This window comes from Pieris napi, chromosome 9, assembly GCF_905475465.1.
Source record: "Pieris napi chromosome 9, ilPieNapi1.2, whole genome shotgun sequence".
In the NCBI taxonomy this organism is placed as follows: Eukaryota; Metazoa; Arthropoda; class Insecta; order Lepidoptera; family Pieridae; genus Pieris; species Pieris napi.
Genome location: NC_062242.1, coordinates 4,296,854 through 4,316,757, shown reverse-complemented (window position 1 = coordinate 4,316,757; position 19,904 = coordinate 4,296,854). Strand labels below are relative to the sequence as shown.

The 19,904-nt window shown below is 37.5% G+C and overlaps 3 protein-coding genes across 3 annotated transcripts; 2 read left to right on the top strand and 1 right to left on the bottom strand.

The window, feature by feature from the left end:
* The first annotated feature begins 106 nt into the window (after positions 1-106).
* On the top strand, positions 107-5,121 carry LOC125052337 (major facilitator superfamily domain-containing protein 6). Its single transcript, XM_047653117.1, has 6 exons — positions 107-226; positions 1,707-2,399; positions 2,619-3,144; positions 3,398-3,511; positions 3,594-4,112; positions 4,190-5,121. Exons 1-6 carry the CDS (start codon positions 135-137, stop codon positions 4,289-4,291), a joined length of 2,046 nt encoding a protein of 681 aa, XP_047509073.1. The 5' UTR covers positions 107-134; the 3' UTR covers positions 4,292-5,121.
* A 19-nt stretch (positions 5,122-5,140) lies between these two features.
* LOC125052336 lies at positions 5,141-7,982 on the top strand. The gene is made up of 4 exons (XM_047653115.1): positions 5,141-6,004; positions 6,083-6,292; positions 6,696-7,060; positions 7,552-7,982. The coding sequence occupies exons 1-4, from the start codon at positions 5,945-5,947 to the stop codon at positions 7,646-7,648; spliced, it is 732 nt and encodes a 243-aa protein (XP_047509071.1). The 5' UTR covers positions 5,141-5,944; the 3' UTR covers positions 7,649-7,982.
* A 2-nt stretch (positions 7,983-7,984) lies between these two features.
* Positions 7,985-17,943, bottom strand: LOC125052335. Its single transcript, XM_047653114.1, has 4 exons — positions 17,587-17,943; positions 9,944-10,360; positions 9,557-9,844; positions 7,985-9,365 (listed from the first exon to the last, which is right to left on the bottom strand). The coding sequence occupies exons 1-3, from the start codon at positions 17,650-17,652 to the stop codon at positions 9,560-9,562; spliced, it is 768 nt and encodes a 255-aa protein (XP_047509070.1). The 5' UTR covers positions 17,653-17,943; the 3' UTR covers positions 7,985-9,365; positions 9,557-9,559.
* Between the last annotated feature and the right edge of the window lie 1,961 nt (positions 17,944-19,904).

Here is a 19,904-nt window from a genome sequence, read left to right as displayed (position 1 = left end):
ATAAAAGCCGGGCAAGAGACAGCGTCGCTAAGGGACGTAATCAGGGTTGCGCACGCCGGCGCATTGGGCGGCGCGGCGCTATCGACAGACACTTCGGGAGGCGGCGGCCAAAAGCGGCAGTCGCGCGCCGCACCATGGAGCCGCAGCTAGGTGAAGTGGCCGGGCCGGCGCCCGCCGTGAGGCCCCTCGTCAACCCCGAAGAGTTTGGGGAAGTCGATACCACCAGGTGAGCCTGCCGCTCCACCGCCGCCCCCGAATGACCCCTCACACTTGATTACTAATGCTAAAAATTCCTAAATGGGCGCCATTTTACCACTTGATATTCGTTTTCAGTTGACTTGAAACCTCATAAATACATTCTTCCATTCCTCTGTCTAAACCTTAGTCATCAATGTCATTGTTATAAGCAATGAGTAGGTTTATAAATTTATATTATCTACTTATAACTTAGGTTTTAAACGATATCTAAAAGACATTTTCTTCATGGTGTGTTTATTTGTCAATTTGCACAATGGTATTATATGGAAATTATACTATCTATGAGTATAACTTTACATCATCTTTCCCAAAGCTTTTGTTGACTTCGTTTTCAGGTGGACAACACTTATAATTGCGCATGTACACCACATGTAACATAGCTAAAAAGCTACACAAATTTATTTTTTAACAATGAAGCCTTAAGCCTACCTACCGTACTACCGCGATTTCATTTTATGCAAATAATAATAATACATTATTCCCATTCAATACATTATTCGTAAAGGAATAGGACGGACTAAAAGTCCTATTCCTTTAGAGTCATCACAAAGGCGTCAAGACTACTTAGAAGAGTGCTACAATGACATACTTTAAACGGGTGTAAAGTAGTTCTCAGTACTAGCTACTATTGTTCTTGTGAAAAAAGTGTTTTTATAGGGCCCTTTATCAATATCAAATATTTTTGTGAGGGGTGTGGTGCACAAAACAGAAACAATATAAAAAAGTCATTTATTTATTATTTATTAACATACTTATAATATCACTAAGTTGCGTTAATTGACTTAATCATAATTAGAATGGTGATGGAATTTTTGATAAGTTTTGAACTAGTTTAGAGGTTATAAAAAATATTGACTACTGTAAAATAAACTATATTTTTTTAAAAATTGTAGTGGGTAGGTATTTTCCAAGAAGGTTTCATAAAAGCAATAATTTACGAAAATTATACCGACATGAATTATGCCAACATTATACACTTAAACTACACAATCTTAACCACTATTGATCCTATATTAATTAATCTTGGATGGCTGAAATAAACTCATCTAAATGAAGGATCATCTCGACTAAGTTTCCAAAAGATGATTGGCCAATTGAATATACATAAACTTACGCAATTTAGCACACTTGCTTGGAAATATTACCGTATTTTAACTATTCTATCACATATTCGTGCCTACATACAGGTCAAACTAAAAGCTTCCTTTTTTAAAGTCAATTTAAAAAATTATAAAGGGAATTTCTGAACAGGGCGACAACGCACTGGCTCTCTGGCAATGTGGGTGTCTATGGGCAACGGTATCACTTAACATCATATGAGTCTCCAAACTGTTTGCGGCTTGTTACATCAATAAAAAACATATTATCTACGAAGTCTTGTTACAATGCGATGGCTAAATTAAACTGTTGTATACACTAAAGAAGTTATAAGAAATAATCTATTGCAGGTACCCGGCGCCAAAAGACGCCACGCACAAAGTGCGCGGCCGTAACGACCTACTAGAGCTGATGTGTGGCGCCGGCACTGTTGACCCCGAACTGCTCACTGTCAAGACTTTTTACTTCTTCTTCTACTCTGCCTTCGGCTCCCTTTTTCCTTTGATGGGTGTTTACTTCAAGCAGATGGGTATGAATGCCGGGCAATGCGGGCTGCTGATCGGCACGAGGCCATTTGTTGAATTTCTCTCAGCACCGTTCTGGGGGGGACTCGCAGACCGTTGGCAGAAGGGACGCACACTTCTATTAGCCTCGCTTGGCGCGTGGATTATATTCACATTGCCACTGAGTTGGGTACAGCCAGGCGCAGTGGCATGCGTTCAACCGGTCAACAGCTCGGCTTACGTACTGGCACCCCCACGGTACGACGCGGACGCTCCGCCGGTTCCTCAATCTTTCCGTACACCTGTTGGGTCGAGCTCAGGCTCACCGTTGCCCGTCTCCGACGCAGAAAACTATGACCCCTCCGCCAATTCAGACTGGGTGACACCACTGCACTCCTTTATCGTTTATACTACGCCTAATATTCAGAAGACCTTCTTCCTGCTCCTGCTTCTCGTGGTCATCGGAGAGTTCTTTAGTGCTCCAGCCATCACACTCGCCGACTCAGCGGTTATTACCTTGCTGGGCGAAGACGCCGACAGGTCTTTATATTTTTTATCACTAACTTATAAACAAATCATGATTTTTATAAAAATTTTTGCTGTATTTGGAAAAGTTGAACATTTATTAAAACTTATTTCATAAATAAGAGTTTTTGATTAAAGACTCTTTGATTTTCTTCTAGTTTACGAATTTGTGTAAGTCGCCCGATCTAGTTATGTTTTGTCTGGCGATTTCATTAATTATATTGTTCATGGTAGGTATGGGCACCAGCGCATGTTCGGGTCATTGGGTTGGGGTCTCGCTATGTTCTTCGTCGGCATCGCGCTGGACCACAGCACCGCCTTCAGCACACACCCGTGCGGTGGCCCGCAGCGTTACGAGAAGAATTATACCATCTGCTTTGCAACCTTCTCTGTACTTATGGGTGCCGCACTCGTAACCGCCACCCAGATCCGATTCAAATATGAACCATCGAGCTTCGAAAACGAAGTTGAACCGCCGGTAATAGTAACTAGCGAGCTAACTCGAGAGGCACAAATGCAAGCGCAACTCGCGGCGCAGCTGCAACTACCGGGTCTGGATACGAGTGCACCTGACCCACAGCCCCCGCCACAACCACTACACCACGCCAAAGTATTTGCGCAGACCACCCGCGAGATGCCAGAGTGGGTCACCGTGCTGCGCCAATTCCAAAACGTCAAGGCTGCCTCCTTTTTACTCGTTGCCTGGTTTATGGGCTTCGGCATTGGCCTAATATTTACGTTCCTCTTTTGGCATCTTCAGGTAAGGCGGTGTTAGAGAAATTATCTATCAATCTTTAAATAAGTAATAATTTATTAGATTAAAACAAAGGTCAGCCAACAAATTTATCCCTTACTTTTCGTTAAAGTGACAATTTCAAGTAAAATGCTTAAACGAAATTACAGGTTGACATAGCTTGCTCTCAATAATCATAATAGTATTGACATGTTTTAATTCATTTTATTAAAACATAGTAACAATCCGGTAATAAACCTCGTTCTAATGTACGTTTTAGGATATCGGAGGCTCACCTACTCTGTTCGGGGTGGCGTCAGTCATCAATCACATTTCGGAAATATTTGCCTATTTCTTCAGCTTTAAGCTCATCACACAAATGGGCCACGTAAAGGTAAACGGTCTAAGACTATCCTCTGAAATACGATGGTCTACGGAAGCTCTTGAAGGAAGTATTAACACGGAATATTTCGCAGGTGCTGTGTCTGGGGCTAGCCGGCAATGTTGTGCGGTTCTTGTACATTTCCTGGCTGTCAGACCCCTGGTGGGTGCTACCGTTTGAGTTTGTACAGGGGGTCACGCATGCGGCAGTGTGGGCAGCGTGTTGTTCGTACATTGCACACGGCTCTCCTCCGGGTCTTCGCTCGTCCGCGCAGGGTGTACTTCAAGGGCTGCACCACGGGCTGGGACGGGGTTGTGGCGCTGTAATCGGCGGCATCGCCGTCGCTAAGTGGGGCACTACGCGTACCTTTGCCGGCTACGGATTGCTGTGTGCAGTAGCACTGGCGGCGTTTGCTTTCGTTAACTTCCGTGATGCGGGTGACGTTGCGACTGGAGCCGGTGGTGCCGGCGTCGACAGCGAGGAAGAGGCGCGCGCTTTTGCGGAAGCAGGCGTGTTAGCACCACACGGGGTGCCCTCAGCTCCACTGCCACGTGCACTGTCGTCCACGCGCCTCTCTGATCTCGCACACCATGACAACTATGGTGCCACGCAGGTAGAGTGTAATACAGTATATCCGTATAATTATTAACTACATTATAGGTATGTTACTTATCCGTGTTTTCGTTGCAGAACTACAGTGGCGGGGAGAGCTTAAGCGTGCCGGGAGGTGGTCCTCCTGCACCGTCGCCCGCCAACCCCTTCCTCAGTGAACAGCCTGGCTCTTACCGATAAACGACACTGCCGGACACGAGAGTTCTGAAACGTACATGTTTTGTAGCAACTTGTTAAAAATTATATTTATAGTTATTTTATTATTGTGCTCTATTCCAAATGTTGGCAATGTTTACTATAGCTAGTGTATGCAAACTCGATCCCGCGAGATCAATCTCGACACTTTTGACAAGATCGCGTAGGATTAACGAGATTAAGTGGCTGTAGTATCAGAAAAGTTAATTTCTTTATATGAGTATGAGTAGGTATATTTTTACACTTCGGTTACAGACACCAGTATCGATACTCGCTAGCTTCTTAAGAAGTTATTTCCAAAATCACTCCTAAATATCTAGGGTTCAGAGATCTAGAAAATACCACGCGAGATTGTAATTCTTTATCCCACGAGATCTCAAATTAACGATCTCGACTCGAGATTGCATACCCGGCTACAGCACATCCCATTTTATTTATTGTTTAAAATTCAGATATAATAATGTAATCATATTTTTTATATTAAATCAGATTTGGTTAGTATTTTAATATATTTCAATATTTAATATTACCTCAATAGCGATTTACTATAAAAAGTAAAAAGGAAATACCTACTTTACTTTGTAGTTAAATAAACATTAGATAGTAATGTAACCTCAAACTAATTAATTGAAGATGTTTAAAAATTATTTAAAAAAATGTTATAATTATGAACGTAGAAAAAATGTAACTAAATGTATAATATTATTAAGATAGAATTCTATACCTATTATCTGATAGGATACTTAAGTGTTGCTTTACATATGTATAGATTTTAATGTTACCATTAAATGTGCTATTTTAAAATACTTATATAAAAAGCTATATTAAAAGGCAATATTTTATGACTGGGTGTAAATGTACCCAATGCCGAATCGCTAGCGTCTTAACGCACATTCTAAAATAATGATGTCACTCATAAATGATTCATCATTTAATACATCAGTGAGACATCATACGAGATGGACCTGTTTACTTGATTCCCTACATCGAACCTTATAACAGATTGGGTACTGCCGCTGATAGAAAGCAGATTGTGTATTAAACACTAGAAAACGACGGCATATCTTATGGCGCCTTCTGATGTTAAATATCAAGAGATATTAGAGAAACTGATTCTGTAGGCCTTTGTGGTATAGTGTAATATATAATAGTATCTACGATGTCATATCATACAGTGATGTGAAGTTGGGAGCCGCCGATCGCGGTGCTTCGCGATAGTATTACTATAATAGGAATAATAAAAAGTAATTTTGTTGAATGTGTCGTAGATGTTTATCGTTGTGTACTGCTCGCGGCACAGTTATATATTTTTGCACCGGTCACCGGACCTTCATAACTCTCAATCTTAATAAATAAATGTTGAACAATTGAGTGATTGATTTTATTTATCATACAAGATAGTACGACGAGATAAGCCAACATTTAGGTGATTAAATTGACATCGTGTTTTATTTGTTTTTATTACCATGTATTCAATTGTTTCGAGTAGTTAATTGTGTCATGTGAAAAGTGACGCGCTCCGGGGGAAGGAATGCGGGGCAAAGCACTGATAATTTGCGATTAATGATAAGATACGAGATGTGAACACTGAACAGTCATGAGTCACACCTACCACTGCGGACACCGTCCGTCCAGACGATGGCGTGCTGTGCCAATCTCGCGCCTGCGTTGCTGCTGCACGTCAATTTGTTACTGATGGTGAGCTGACGTAATAATTGCGATGTGTACCTACATATGGTGAAGTCAGTAATAAGTAACAGTAGTTTGCGTTTTGAGGTGCTGGTTGGCGGAGTTTTGCTGACGGGGCTGCGTGCATGCTGGGATCCTACACTTTATGTGCCAGCACGCGAACTTTTTCCGCTCGAGTTTCGTGTTACCGCCGTGCTGCTGCCTACGCTGGCCATTGTGACGCTGATCGCCGGTCACGCTGCACTTCTTGCACTACAATCTCATCGCCGCTCTCTGCGTCGCGTGCTTCTTTATATGGTATAGTCTTGTCGTCTAATAAGTATACATAGCTAATAATGTAACCTACTTATATACATAGTACCTAGTTATTTGTTGTTCAACAAAAAGACAACAACAAAGATTGAAATTATTATTACAATATCTGATAAGATAACATAGCAGATCTTTTTTTTTCAATGGAACACTTATATTGATATTTATCCAGTAATAGTCAAAACTGTTAGTTATTTTAGTTTTTCAATTCAACGCTAACGTTCAAGTTATGTCGCTATAATGATCGATGAATACATTAGTTTTGTTTAATAATACTGGATATATAATAAAATATAGACATACGTGATTAAATAATATGTGTAAAAGTTCTTAACTATTCGAAGAATACCGCTAAATGTCAGTAAGATAGTAAGAGTTATGTGTACAGTACGCTGGAATCCTCGTGGCATGCAGTATCGCACAAACAGCTTGTGGAGGCTGGGTATGGGCACGCACCACCGAGTGGACGCAGGGTGAGCAAGCGCGGGAGGTCCGACGCGCGGCGGCATTAGGTGAACACTTACAACCATTATTGGAAGAGTTAGCACAATGGCCATCACTACCCCAGATCGCGCGTGTGGCCGCACTGATGCGCGAAGCACGCGATGATCTGCCGCGTCAGCTTCGAGCGCTGAGCGCTGCTGCCGTAATGCTATTGACGTTGCAATTGCTAGCAGCACTGTTAGCGCTGATCTCAGCTATTGGCCCACCACGCCGCGCTCCTTCAATACTCACACTCTCCACACCACTCAGGTAACGTTAACTGGAATCTATCTCCTCATTATCTATAATATTAGTCTATTGTAATGTATGAATTCATTCAAACATTAACGTATATTTAACGAAAATCCTAGCATACAAATAGGAACATTTTATATATTTATTATAAAATGCCGTGACATTATGTAGGTTGCAACACCTTAAGGCTTTATTTGCAATAAAATAAATCTTCTAAAGTCATTTATATTTAAATTTCGGTTGAGATACGTTGAGTATTTTGCTGTATGGTTGTGAAAGATTCAAAAACTTTTTGTAATGTATGGGTGTCTTTTTTAAAACGACTGCATTTATGCCTGACAAAGGCAGGCAACTTTTGATAATTTCCTTAATAATAATATCTAGTATTGTTTATACCAAGTTTCAATAAACTTAGAATGGGCTCAATGTTCAATAAATTTGAATCCATTCATACATTTGAGCATCAGAATTATCAAATTTAAATTTATATTTGACATTGAGGGTAGCAGTCGCAAAGGAAAGTCTCGAGCGGTGTACCGTGGCGGGAGACTGTGGCTGCTGCATGATGACCGCAACGAGGACGCGCCACTTGCTTGCACCTGAGACCCCTTCCTCCAGCCACACTTGACTGCCATTTGCACGAGGACATTCACTCCTTAGACATGAATATTCGTGTAATAAAACTGCTGTGTTCAAGTATAAAGTGATAAAAGATGAAGTAATTTTAAGTTATACTAGTAACAGTTAAGCTGTAATTTTATGATTGTCAAAAATTAAAATCAATAAACGGTATAAAAATATTTATTTATTGAGTTAAAGTATTTTAATAGCTCGAAGACATATGACGCTACTTATTGTCTAGTATGAACCAGTTTTCTTATAATGCATAATTTGTTAAAGTCGTCGGGCCAATTTGTGCAGTCATGCTGCTGTTGGCCCATTAGTAACAAATTACTTACTATTCGCTAAACTTAAAGCTATTTGGCACCGGAACGCTCCCACTTCGTCTATCACCGGCGTTTAACCAATTGGTGACGAAGGAACATGGCGAATCTGCACCTCCCGTTGTGCTTTAGAACATTAACTATACGTTACTATTAAACCAGTAAGTATAACGATAAAATATTACGTATCAACATACTACGTACAAAATGCAGTGATATTAGCACCACTCGTTGTAACAGAACACTTACCAGCTAAGGAATCACAAACACATGCAATACAAAGGTGATATGAGTCAACTTTTAGGCTAGATATACGTTATCACTGGCGATTCACGCCTTTATTTACTACTTAAACAATACTTTTAATATTATAAATAATATGGCAGTCTGTTTAACAGCTTAAGTTCGTTCCAATTCATGCAACACATGCGTATTTCAACGTATTTTCGTAGAATACATTCAATTTATTTATTACGAAATATGAGAGAATAAAACACGACAAATGTAGTTACTTCCACGACATTCCGTCTGTAATTTACAAAACAAACGGTATGAGTGAAGGAACTATGTTTGAGGAACTTGGCCGAAACACGTTGAACCGCAGTATTGCTATGATTGCAAAACATTTTTAATACAATGTAAACACATATTACAATAGGTAAGAATAATTCGTTAGTGGAGGCAGTGTGCGTTATTGATTTTCGTTGAAAAAACTGTAGAACAAAGTAGCACGTTATGCTACGGATGCTGGGCTACTTGATCTCTATGAAAAATTACATAAAATCTGCCGCTTCGTATATCGATTAACAAATCAATTATAACCAATTTTTGATATATATACCTACATACATATTTGTGTTTATTCATGAAACAAAAAACGTTTGTTTAACTAATATGTATTCAAAAATTCGTTATTCAACATCGAAGTAAATATTTAGAATTAGCATTGTCTAATGCTAATGCTTTCGTTCCTAGTTCTCACTATTAATTATTGAAGTGTTAAATTCTTGTATTGTGCCATAATTAAGGGCGTACGTGTGAATTAATAATATTATGTAGTATTAAAGACGGAAATAACACCTTAATCAATTATAGGAGAAGACAATAGGGCAAGAATTCGTTCATCGTACGTATATAAGGAGCGATTACCGCTCACACAGAAGGTTTACCAAACCAGAGGACGGCTAGAGGTCTGTGTGAAGGATGAGGAGTGCGGTGGGAGCTCGCGCAGGACGTCCGCCGGCGGCAGCCAGCTGCGCGTGTACCGCGTCCCACCGTGCGTCGCGCACAGCCGCTGCCCTCGCAGACCCGCCATGCTCCGACTCGCAAGGCTCTCTCTGAGGACGAGTCACGCTCTTGCGAGACTCACCCTCCTCCTGAAAATTAGTAACAAATCATGTAACCCACATTCCATTTGTATTAAAATGAGAGTATTAATGAAGCAATGTTTAGACCACAAAAGAACTACTCAAAAATCTTATACAAATACTTTCAGAAGTATATTAGGTAGGTACCCCAGAAGCGGCGACCACATCTGCTTATTGGTTCAATAAATAAATGTAATAACCTGCTAGAAAATCTTGTCTAATATCGTGTACATCCGCAAGTTAGCGGATTTGTGCCATCCTGGCGGTGGCGGCGGGGACGCGGTCGGTGCAGATGGCGCGCTTTTTTCCAGGGCCTCGCTGTCACTGTCCACCTCGCCAACTTCGCTGGGCTCACACCGCCGACCTGCCGTGACTCCTCCGCGTGCCAGTCGCCGCGCCACCACCACCGCCGCAACTTGCAGCACCACTGCCAGCGCCGCGAAAACGATCACTATCACGGCGTTGTTCGGGGCGCGTGCTTCCACCTCCTGCAATACCACACCTTGATATTTAGGCACGTTTCATAAAGCTGCGTTGAAAATTTATATACCTAACATAATATACAATTTGAAATATAAGAGATTCACCTCGATCATATTGTAAACAGGTTGTGCGTAATTGCGGTAGCGCTCGACGGCAAGCAGCGCCGGCTTAATATCGTGTAGTAAGTCGATGCCTTTGCGCGCCAGTTCGGCTTCGGGCGCGGCACGCCACCAAGCAGCTAAAGAGGCGACCAGCCACGCACCATAGGCCACTTCACTAAGCACCAAGGCGCATACACCCGCCACATAAGCGTGCAACGCGGCGGCGGGGCGGCGTGCAGCTGCAGCCGCGGCACCGGCCGCAACTGCCAGGTATACCAGGGCTGCTAGCCACAACCCAGCAGCCAGAACGTACGCCAGTGAAACACGATATTGTGCAGCGCACAGGAATCGAAACCATGTGTATGTACTTGGGTCCCACGCCAGCCGCGCCGCCGTCGACAGCAGTGCGCCGCTGTACATCTGTCAAAAAATCCTAAATTAGTTAACATTTGGGCTACAAACACCTAATTATTTCGACTACCACTCAATGTCATGTTATAACAGCTAAGATGAGGCTAAAAGATCCGGAAAGACTAGAGATAAAACTGCTAAAAAGACCGAGCGCGATGGAGGATCACTGTAGCCACACTTTGTCAAAGTCAAGTCGATTGTTATCAAAAAGAAAGGACAAATCCAAACAATTTCTAGATTGGACTTTTTTTTTATTTATAAAAAGTGAACCACTGGAACAATAGCATCCTATATATTATTGACTGTACAAGTAATCGCGCGTGAAGCAGCGCGCGCGTCCCTGACTCAGCGCAGAGACTTTCCGCTTCAATGGCCGTCATTCACCAAACACGCTGACCGCAGTGTTACGACGTGGGTCATGGCGATATCGGCGGCACACAGACGCTCATTGTGCTCAGCAATGCTATCAAGACCAAAGAAATAGTCGTCGTATTTAGGTAATCGTTAGTTCTTAAGTAAGCCTTGTTCTCATCAAAAGATGTCTGTCATATGTAATAACTAAGAATGGATTCATTACCATACAGTAATATTCCAAAATATCTTTACAAGAAAATATGTATCTACAGAAACAACGTTTATAATAAGCAGAATACAAAGTTATATACAATACAATGTTACAGAATACTCTTTTTATATCATAATAAATCAGTTTTTAACGATATCATCTCCGTCTTCAACCTCCCTAATTTTGTCTAATTTAATGAAAATAATTTCTTTAATCAAAGAACATTTTGTTTAAATGATTATAGTTTTATGTTCAACAAATAGATGTCGCCTGTGGAGTCTTGAATCGCGGTATTGTTTTGATTCAAGAATAGTATAAGTATTTCGTTGTGATTTTTATTAAATATCTCAGCCTTAGGAATGTTCGTCTTGTTCTAATGTTTTTCTTGTTCATATTAAACACCTACTAAACGTGTGACAAGCTGAGAAGACGCCACTAAAGCAGTCATGACTATTGAGTAATGACTATTCACTATAGTAATTTAAAATTATTTTTCGTAAACTACATGAAATTTGCAGTTTTCAGTTCTAACTAAAACAATTTAAAGAAATTAATATGGTTATAATACAGCCGAGCGACAACCGGTAATTACTAATTAATTATTCATTATACGACTATCGTAATTAGCCTATCTTTACAATTGTACAACTTGTACAATGTTATACCTATTTACAAGAACAATAAAATTTCTTACGTAGTATTAAATAAGCTTGTAAATTAGTCATTATATCGCTGTATTAGTCAAACGACGAACACAATACTCACTTCAAGTAAGTAGAAATATATGAAGGAGGCTGGGTGCTCATCTGGTTGTTAACAAGTGAGGTCAAAGACCCGGTTCCGTAACTTTACGTCGCATCTTCTTTATTGTGGAGGACACAAAGAATAAAGTCTGATGTGTCATAATCAAATTCTTAATATATTTGTGATATGTACAGACAGATAATAAAATCTTTATTACATCAAGTGCTTATGTCATGTCAGTATTTTTTGTAGACGAGACAAATTATATTCAAAATGTGCGACTACAAATTGAGGGCAAATGCTCGGGTTACCCTAAATACGTATAGATAAGAGTACTTTGATATATCTCGCTTAGCATTTAGTACTTTGTAAAACTATGTTTACTATGGTAACGTCTGGTAGGTCTTAGGTCTCAAATCAATTAAAATCAAATAATAATTATTATAAATAATAATAATAAAAATAATTTATTCATATAGGTAACACAATATACACTTATGAATGTCAATAACTAAATATATATTAAATGCTTCTAATTTCAAATTTACTGCAATTTCTCAATTCAAGGGCGTATAACGGAAGAGAAGAACTGGCAATAAAGTCTCCGCCACTCTTTTTAATCGCCAAGTTTTTTGTTTTACACAATGTTTGTAAGAAGCTGCAACCATTACACCATGTTCCACATGACATCTTAAGTAAATAATAGTTAATTAATCATAATAAAATAAATTAAAAACAAAGATTTGTCCTCTATCAGCAGGAGGCATGGTGAAATAGGAGCACGCACTTTTATTCTCGTAGGTCTTAATCTGATAATGAGCTCATGCTTACACATTTCTCGTATATCCTTGCCTCGATCCGTTTTATGGACTAATTCAGTATTAAACTGTATGCATCTTCAGCATCTATTACAATACCTAATTAACAAAGTATTATTACTGTGCATTAAGTAAATTTTAAATAATATTTATAATATTCCTTTGTATTCAGTAATAGGACACTGTATATTACTGTTCTTGTTATTATTGTTTTTGTATGCCTCAGCATATTTAGTTTGGCAATTTTTTGTTACCTTTTGTATAAAAACACGCTTCCTGTCATTTGTGCGATTAGACGTTTTAAAATACGTTTTTCAGTTTCCACGCAATTGAAATGGAGAGGGACATTATACATTACAATTTTACAACACCAAATGTTAACTAATCACTACACACTACACATAAATTTTATAGGGTCAATTCAGGTCAATCACAATTTAAAATGCTATGTCCCAAAACCGGTCACAATTAACAAAAAGCGAAGCCAAACCTCGCGGCATAAAACAAATCAATATAAATACTTGCGTCATAAGACACTGTGGACTTTGGTAACCGTAAGTTTCTTATGTTTGAGGAAACGAAATTTAAAAAGGCTTGCCAACATCGTCATAATGCCAAATCGTTTCATAATGTCTTTTAATTCATGTGAATTATAGCAGTGTCTTTGAAGGTCGTACAGAGAGATTTTCAAATGCGAAACAGTTAGTTATATCAATCATTCTTTGATGTTTATGGTAACCCAAAATTTATACGCAAATCGGGTTTAGTTATAAAACGAACCCAAAAGAAGGGAGATAAGTATACAAATGTGAAAGGCTGTACCTATAGGCTTGATTGTAACTGTTTAGCAGCGGGAATAAGTAGACACGACGAATACCCAATTAAGTCACGTACTGACTACCGTACACCGTCTAAAACATTTAATCATATTAGCCGTTGGTACAAGAACTATTGCAATTTCGCAATATGAGACAGGTATTGTTAGCATTAACAAGAATTGCAGTTGTATGCTAATTATAAACAAAGGCGGCCGCACTTCCTGTAGTTACTTATCGAAATAAAAATTCTAATAACATAATTTTTTATCTTTTCAGTCTTAATCTTAAAGCTCAAGCCAATATGAACGTTCTTCACTCGCGGTTTCAGTATAATCACCTCACAGTATTTCAAAAAGAAGCTATATATAATATTTAAAGGCTAATAAAGAAGCTATATATATAATATTTAAGGAAGCTATATAAATATTAACAAATCCATCTTATCAAACACTTAATTAATTAATGGTGAAGCTATACAACAAAAATACCATGGAAAAATATCTAAACCTAAGATTAGATAGCTGTTTTAACCTGGCATTTCCAAATCGAACATATATCTAGGCTATCTTCGAAGTATGATCCGATGTATTCCATATAAAACGCGATATACAATATATAACGTATTAGTAAAACCTCACATAAATTACGTGATCAAAATATGGAGCACTGCCCCAAAAACAAGTCCCACGGTAATATTATAACGTTACAAAACTAATTGATCAAAATCATGCTTTATGTATTGTATTACCCACGCTTAGATTATTCTAGAGAACTATGGAAATTGGGTTGTTACTTAAGAGGGAGCACAATTTGAGAGTGTGCGCAGGCGCAGGCACTACACCTAGGCCTAAATACTTTTTAAGTCTAAAATGTTATCTCATATAAGTGATTATTGTAATCTTTTTGAGATTATATTCATAAACCTATTTTTAAATATAGCACAGCAGACATGGTTCTCTAAAGAATTATTGTATTATGACAAACTTATTTTCTCAATATAAATATTATCACCAAGATGACACATACTTGTACAATTTATTACACTTTAAGGAAGGTAGGTATTAAGAAAATCCCCTCTCAGTGCATAAATATTATTACGATTTTATGAAGAAATCGATTAAGTGTTATAAGATAAATTGCTATTTATAACATAGTTTATTTCACTAATTCTGTTATACCTATTTTTTTTTAAATTGGATTTTCTTTTACATTGTGTAAAAAGTTTACTCCTCATAAATACACGATATCAACTGAAAGTAAATACACGAAAACAGGTAAAGCGAGCATTAATAATAGTAATAACTATATGAATTTCAAAGAATTATTGACTCACACGTGCAAAGTTCTGCTGACCGATGATAATCGCATCGACGCTATTAGTAATTACTCATGACTAATTATATTGCAATATAAATTTTACATAAAACCTCAAAGAAAACCAAGTGAACAAAATAACATAATACCATTTCATGACATGGCAAATATGCGCTGACCACATCATAATATGTATTGTTATATTGTTATGAGGTTAATTTTAAAACCAGAATCTCTTGTCTAAAAATACTGAACTAAGAGTCTTAAAGTCTTTAGATCATCACTCATCGTTCATAACTCAAAAACCTAGTAGAAAACCTGTGGGCATTTTTGGCATATATTTTTCTATTGCGCTTAATTTTATTAACAAACATTCGGAACATTTCATAAAATTTACTTATGACAGTCTTGTATGGACGAATTTACAAATAGTAGAGAAACGTTCATACATTATTAAATTTTGGAACCTTTAAACATTATATGTTACCCGCAGATAGTATACAGAAGACTTTCATTATATTATATAATAAATTACAATAGATTTTGTAACGTAATTGAGTATAGTAGTTTTGAGTATTCTAAACAAAAAAGCAAAAAATCAAAATATTCTCTCTACAACATTACAGTTGTCAAATGTTGTCTTTTCTCTTTGAAACACACGTCATTGAAGCCAGAAAATAAAATCCTTAACCTTGAGCAATTTCTGTAAACCTTCACTATTTTATAATTGTGCACTTCAAAGGGAATCCATTGCTTTTCAAGTTGTACCTATTCCAATAGAATAAAAGACTCGTTAATCGTTAACCAACTAGACCAATTTTTTGTTGCTGTCAATTGATATTGGAAAGCAATCCTGTCAAGGAAAAAATATCCTGTTGTACAGTGTATGGAAAAATTTAAGCGGCAAGAGGGAAACTCTTTCGCCGTTTTTACAATAATGTTAAGATTTTAATTATACAAAATAAATATATTTAATTTTAGAAAAAATAAGATACGTAGTGCCAAGCAGCGCCGGCAGAATATGTGATGAGTGGTATGTAAAATTTAATTTAGAAGAAAATGTATGTTATTTTGAATACAATTATTGATGTAGTATTAACCACCACACCAAATATAGATATTACCGTATTAAAGTTATGTGGCCAAATGAATCAATGAAACATTTATTATTTATGGCCATATACATATTCTTATAGTTTGCCGAACAATAACGTATTTATCGTCTCAGCCACTTTAGTTTATCAGCGATAAATTATCTATAATACAACAATAAATATGGTACAAATACAAGAACAAAAAATATTGTGTATGGAGTACATTCATTGCTTACCGAAAATTGAAATCCACTGATGGCAGAAAGTAAACAAGATAAGAATTTCACTCACCAGTTTATTTTCTTGTATATAAAAACGCAATTATTTACTATTTTAGGGTATATCTATATCCATATCTATGTACTTTATATTTCAAAATATGTTATTCGCTATTGTAAGTAGCGTTGCCAGAAGTCCCGTGTTTCCCGGGACGTCCCGTATTTTATGCTTACTCTGTCCCGTATTCGAACCGTGCTCCGTTTTTTATTATTAAATCTTTAAAAATCTAAATTAAATAATACACGGATTAACTGCTGACGCAAACGAATTACTAAAAAAACGTGTTGTAAAGATATGATTTTTCAGAAAAAAATATTCTCTCCAAGGTACTCTTTTTAAACTTTAAATCTGAATACAATAAATTCCAAGAAGCTGCGGAACATTATAAGATAGAAGATCCATAATTATTTAATTATGGATTGCTTGTATCAAGAATTCCAAATAACCAGAAAAAACCTGAATATATACGTAGTTAATACAACTTCTGATTGCAAGAGGGAGGATGGGAGCGATTGAAACTTGAAAGAAAGTCATCAAAGGGATTTCCAGTACCGAAAGCGAGTTGATGACCTTTTTTAATTAATTACGGTTATAATTGTATTGATTTTATAAATATGTTAAAGAAATAAAAATTATTTGCTCCTCGGAAAAATATTAATAAAATTGTCACTATATAATTTTGTTTTTTAATTGTCCCGGGTAAAAAATTTAATTCCCGTATTTTTGCCTATTTAAGCAATTGCTCCTTATAGGCTGAAAAAAATCTGGCAACCCTAATTATTGTAAGTCCAAAATATTTTTTTTTAAAAAAGGTACCTACTTGATACCAAATACAACTTGGTAATACATATTATGTATGTATGGATCATTTTCAAATTGTGTGCGACAAAAATAAGGAGCCATATCAAACTAGTTTTAAATACGGCAAGTTATTTTCTAATAATTTATTACATTACAAATCATACAAAGAAAAGTTTCAGCAGATTGTGTTGCTAAATATAAAAGGTATCTGTTCTTGTTCATTAAACAAAAGTCATAAGAAAATGTTTGTTTAATTTCTGATATTACGTGAATTGATTTTATAATTGAAGGAAATATTACAATATGACATCTAATGATAATAAGTACTTATCAAAGGTATGGCTGCTGCAGGGCATAAGGTTATGCGAGAGATCAAGCTTAGCTTGACGTCACCACAATATTTACATTATGAACTCAATATTTTGGAATTGCATTACAAGTGCTAAATCAAACGACTGTGACCTCGTCTAAATTTCAGGTCATGTACTGAATTATGCTTAAATCTTAACTCGGCTATGACTTGAACCGTCGTTACTCATATTTTTATTCAGGAATGCAGACATTTTTGTCGGTATGAAACAGAAATAAGTTCGATTAACTTTATAATTATTATTAATATTTTTTAAAAAAACAAGTAAATCAATTCGTATTATAAGGGATTGTAGGAATTTATTTACGCAAATAGTCTTCATTACGAAATTATAAACAATTACTCTTTATTTTAAAAAAGTTGTTCACTCTGCACGCACAAAAAAATTATATCATTAAACATGCAAACACAGGGGTTGGTTATTAAACTTACTGCAAAAGCGATGTTGATAAAGATGAAGACGCTCTGTGAGGTGCAAATCCCGCGAGCGCAGCCCATGGCGGCGCAGCAGCTGGCGGTCACTAGCTGTTCACTGAATGCACATTGGGGCCTGCCGCGACCCTTTACTAGCTTAGCGGGAACACGCGCACACCCGACACTCACCAAGCCTCATAAGGCACTGACGACCTTTTTGTTTTGAATTTCACTGTCGACACTAGGCGCGCGTCTGGAGCGGGCGGTTTGTGAATAGAAAGAGCGGGGGTGCGGAGCGTGCGTCCTGCGTCCCGGACCTCAGTTGGGTAACCGTAGCAGTAAACCGTTGCTTATGCTTCATGCTACACTTCCATTTACCATTGACTATCTCAGTAGTCATTGTATATTATACAATGACTACTGAGATACGCAAACTAGCAATTAAAAATGGTTAGTTTCTTTGAAAGAATGAATGGCAGAATTTTATTTAATAGCTTTAACCAAGGTCAGTTGTCACCTACGCAAAGTATACATTCGTGCACTTATATCAGGTCAGAAAAACTATACTAACGAATAATTCAATAAATAGAAGTTGGGTGGAATAAATTTTACTCAAGATAATCAAATACACTATAAATTTGAGTTAAAAAATATATACTCGCCCGAAAAGGGACCGGTATAACTGACCCGACAGCTGCTTTACGCCCTTACCTGAGGTCTTAGGTAATAATGCGTTTGTTGTATTGGTTCGTCAATGAATATAAAAGTTACCAGATCATAGTTTAAACAGGTTTTAATTTAGTTTCAAGTTCAGTATCTTATACAGTCGACAAGTAGAAATTGCGCCATCTTCAAAAGGCACACAAAGAAACAAACAGCGCACACTAAGTCAAAAACCTGTTCCAACCCGTACACGTGCGCATTCCGATCTTATACAGGTAATTTATTTGTTGCTTTCTATAGAATAGTCAATACGATCAGTGGTCGTTTAGCCCTTGAGTCCCTTCCTCGGCAGGTGGGTAGCAGTTACGCTACCGCTCGGTTGATCCACTCGCCACTAGGTACAAATTCGGTTGACCTAAATAGTTGAATCAATAAGCAACAGTTGATTTGTGCCGAGCGGCGAGTGTCACAAGCTCAAGACGAGGGCTGATTGCTTCTAATTGAAGACCATTAGACGCTGCGAGTCGCGACCCTCTGCCTACGGTATCGCGACACAATCAACTACAATTACACCACACATCATCTTACGACTTTAAATACCTACATCAACAAAAAATATATTTAGTTATATCACTACTGAAGAACTGTTACTGACAAATTTTCTTATGATCGAGCTTGGTTACAAAGTTGAAGGTTTTCACACAATTTGTAGGTGAAATTGATTAGCCAATATCGACGACGACCCAATGCGATAAAGTTAGATTCAAGTTTTCAATGGCTCATTCTTAAGGGTGCAACCCTCAACTCCGAGGTTGTGTGTTCGAATCACGGCTGTGCACCAGTGGACTTATAAAACGGTGGAGGAAAATATGGCGTAGGTCGGGTCAGTTTTTTATAAACGTTTTATGTAAGCCTAAAAATAGATATTGAATTGTTTTGTTCTAATAGTCACTTCGACTATTAATGAATGACGCCAAAATAAAGTAAGATTTACAAGTAAGAATTGTTATTATTAGTAAGTATTTTATTTTATGAACAAGACTGATACTTATAGATAACAAATAGGCGCATTGTTCACTTCTAAATACAATTTTAACCGACTTCAAGAAACCTGAACTCTTAACAATTCGACGTGGAAATGAATTATAATACAACTATACTTATATTTACCTATACCCTTGGTCATCAAGCATCAACGTTATATAAAGTTATTTAAATCCAATAGCGACAAATGATAATATTTAATGTACATGTTACACGACTCTTATTAGAGTCAGCAGAATGTTGCAACCATACACCTAATGTCTCCTTACATCAGAGTTCGCAAATGAGAATTTGATGTGTTTGTTGTAGTGTCATCATTTACCATCGCTAGGTCTAAGCAGTAAGCACGACTGATGCAATCTGTGATTGTCACAAAGTTTCGCAATCATCAAATGCATTCATTTGTCCACAGATGGTTCATTGTTACGTATATTTGAATGACCCGCGATAGCTCCTCGCTATGTTAGCTTCAGGTCAATTTAATACATAGTTAGGCCATCAAAAGTGCTGATAATAAGAAACATTGTCAGTAGAGTAACGTTCACAACTATGCGAACTAAACTAAGATAGTTTAGTATCTTTGACCGCGAGACTTACGCTCTCATGTTCTATTTATTTATAGTTACACA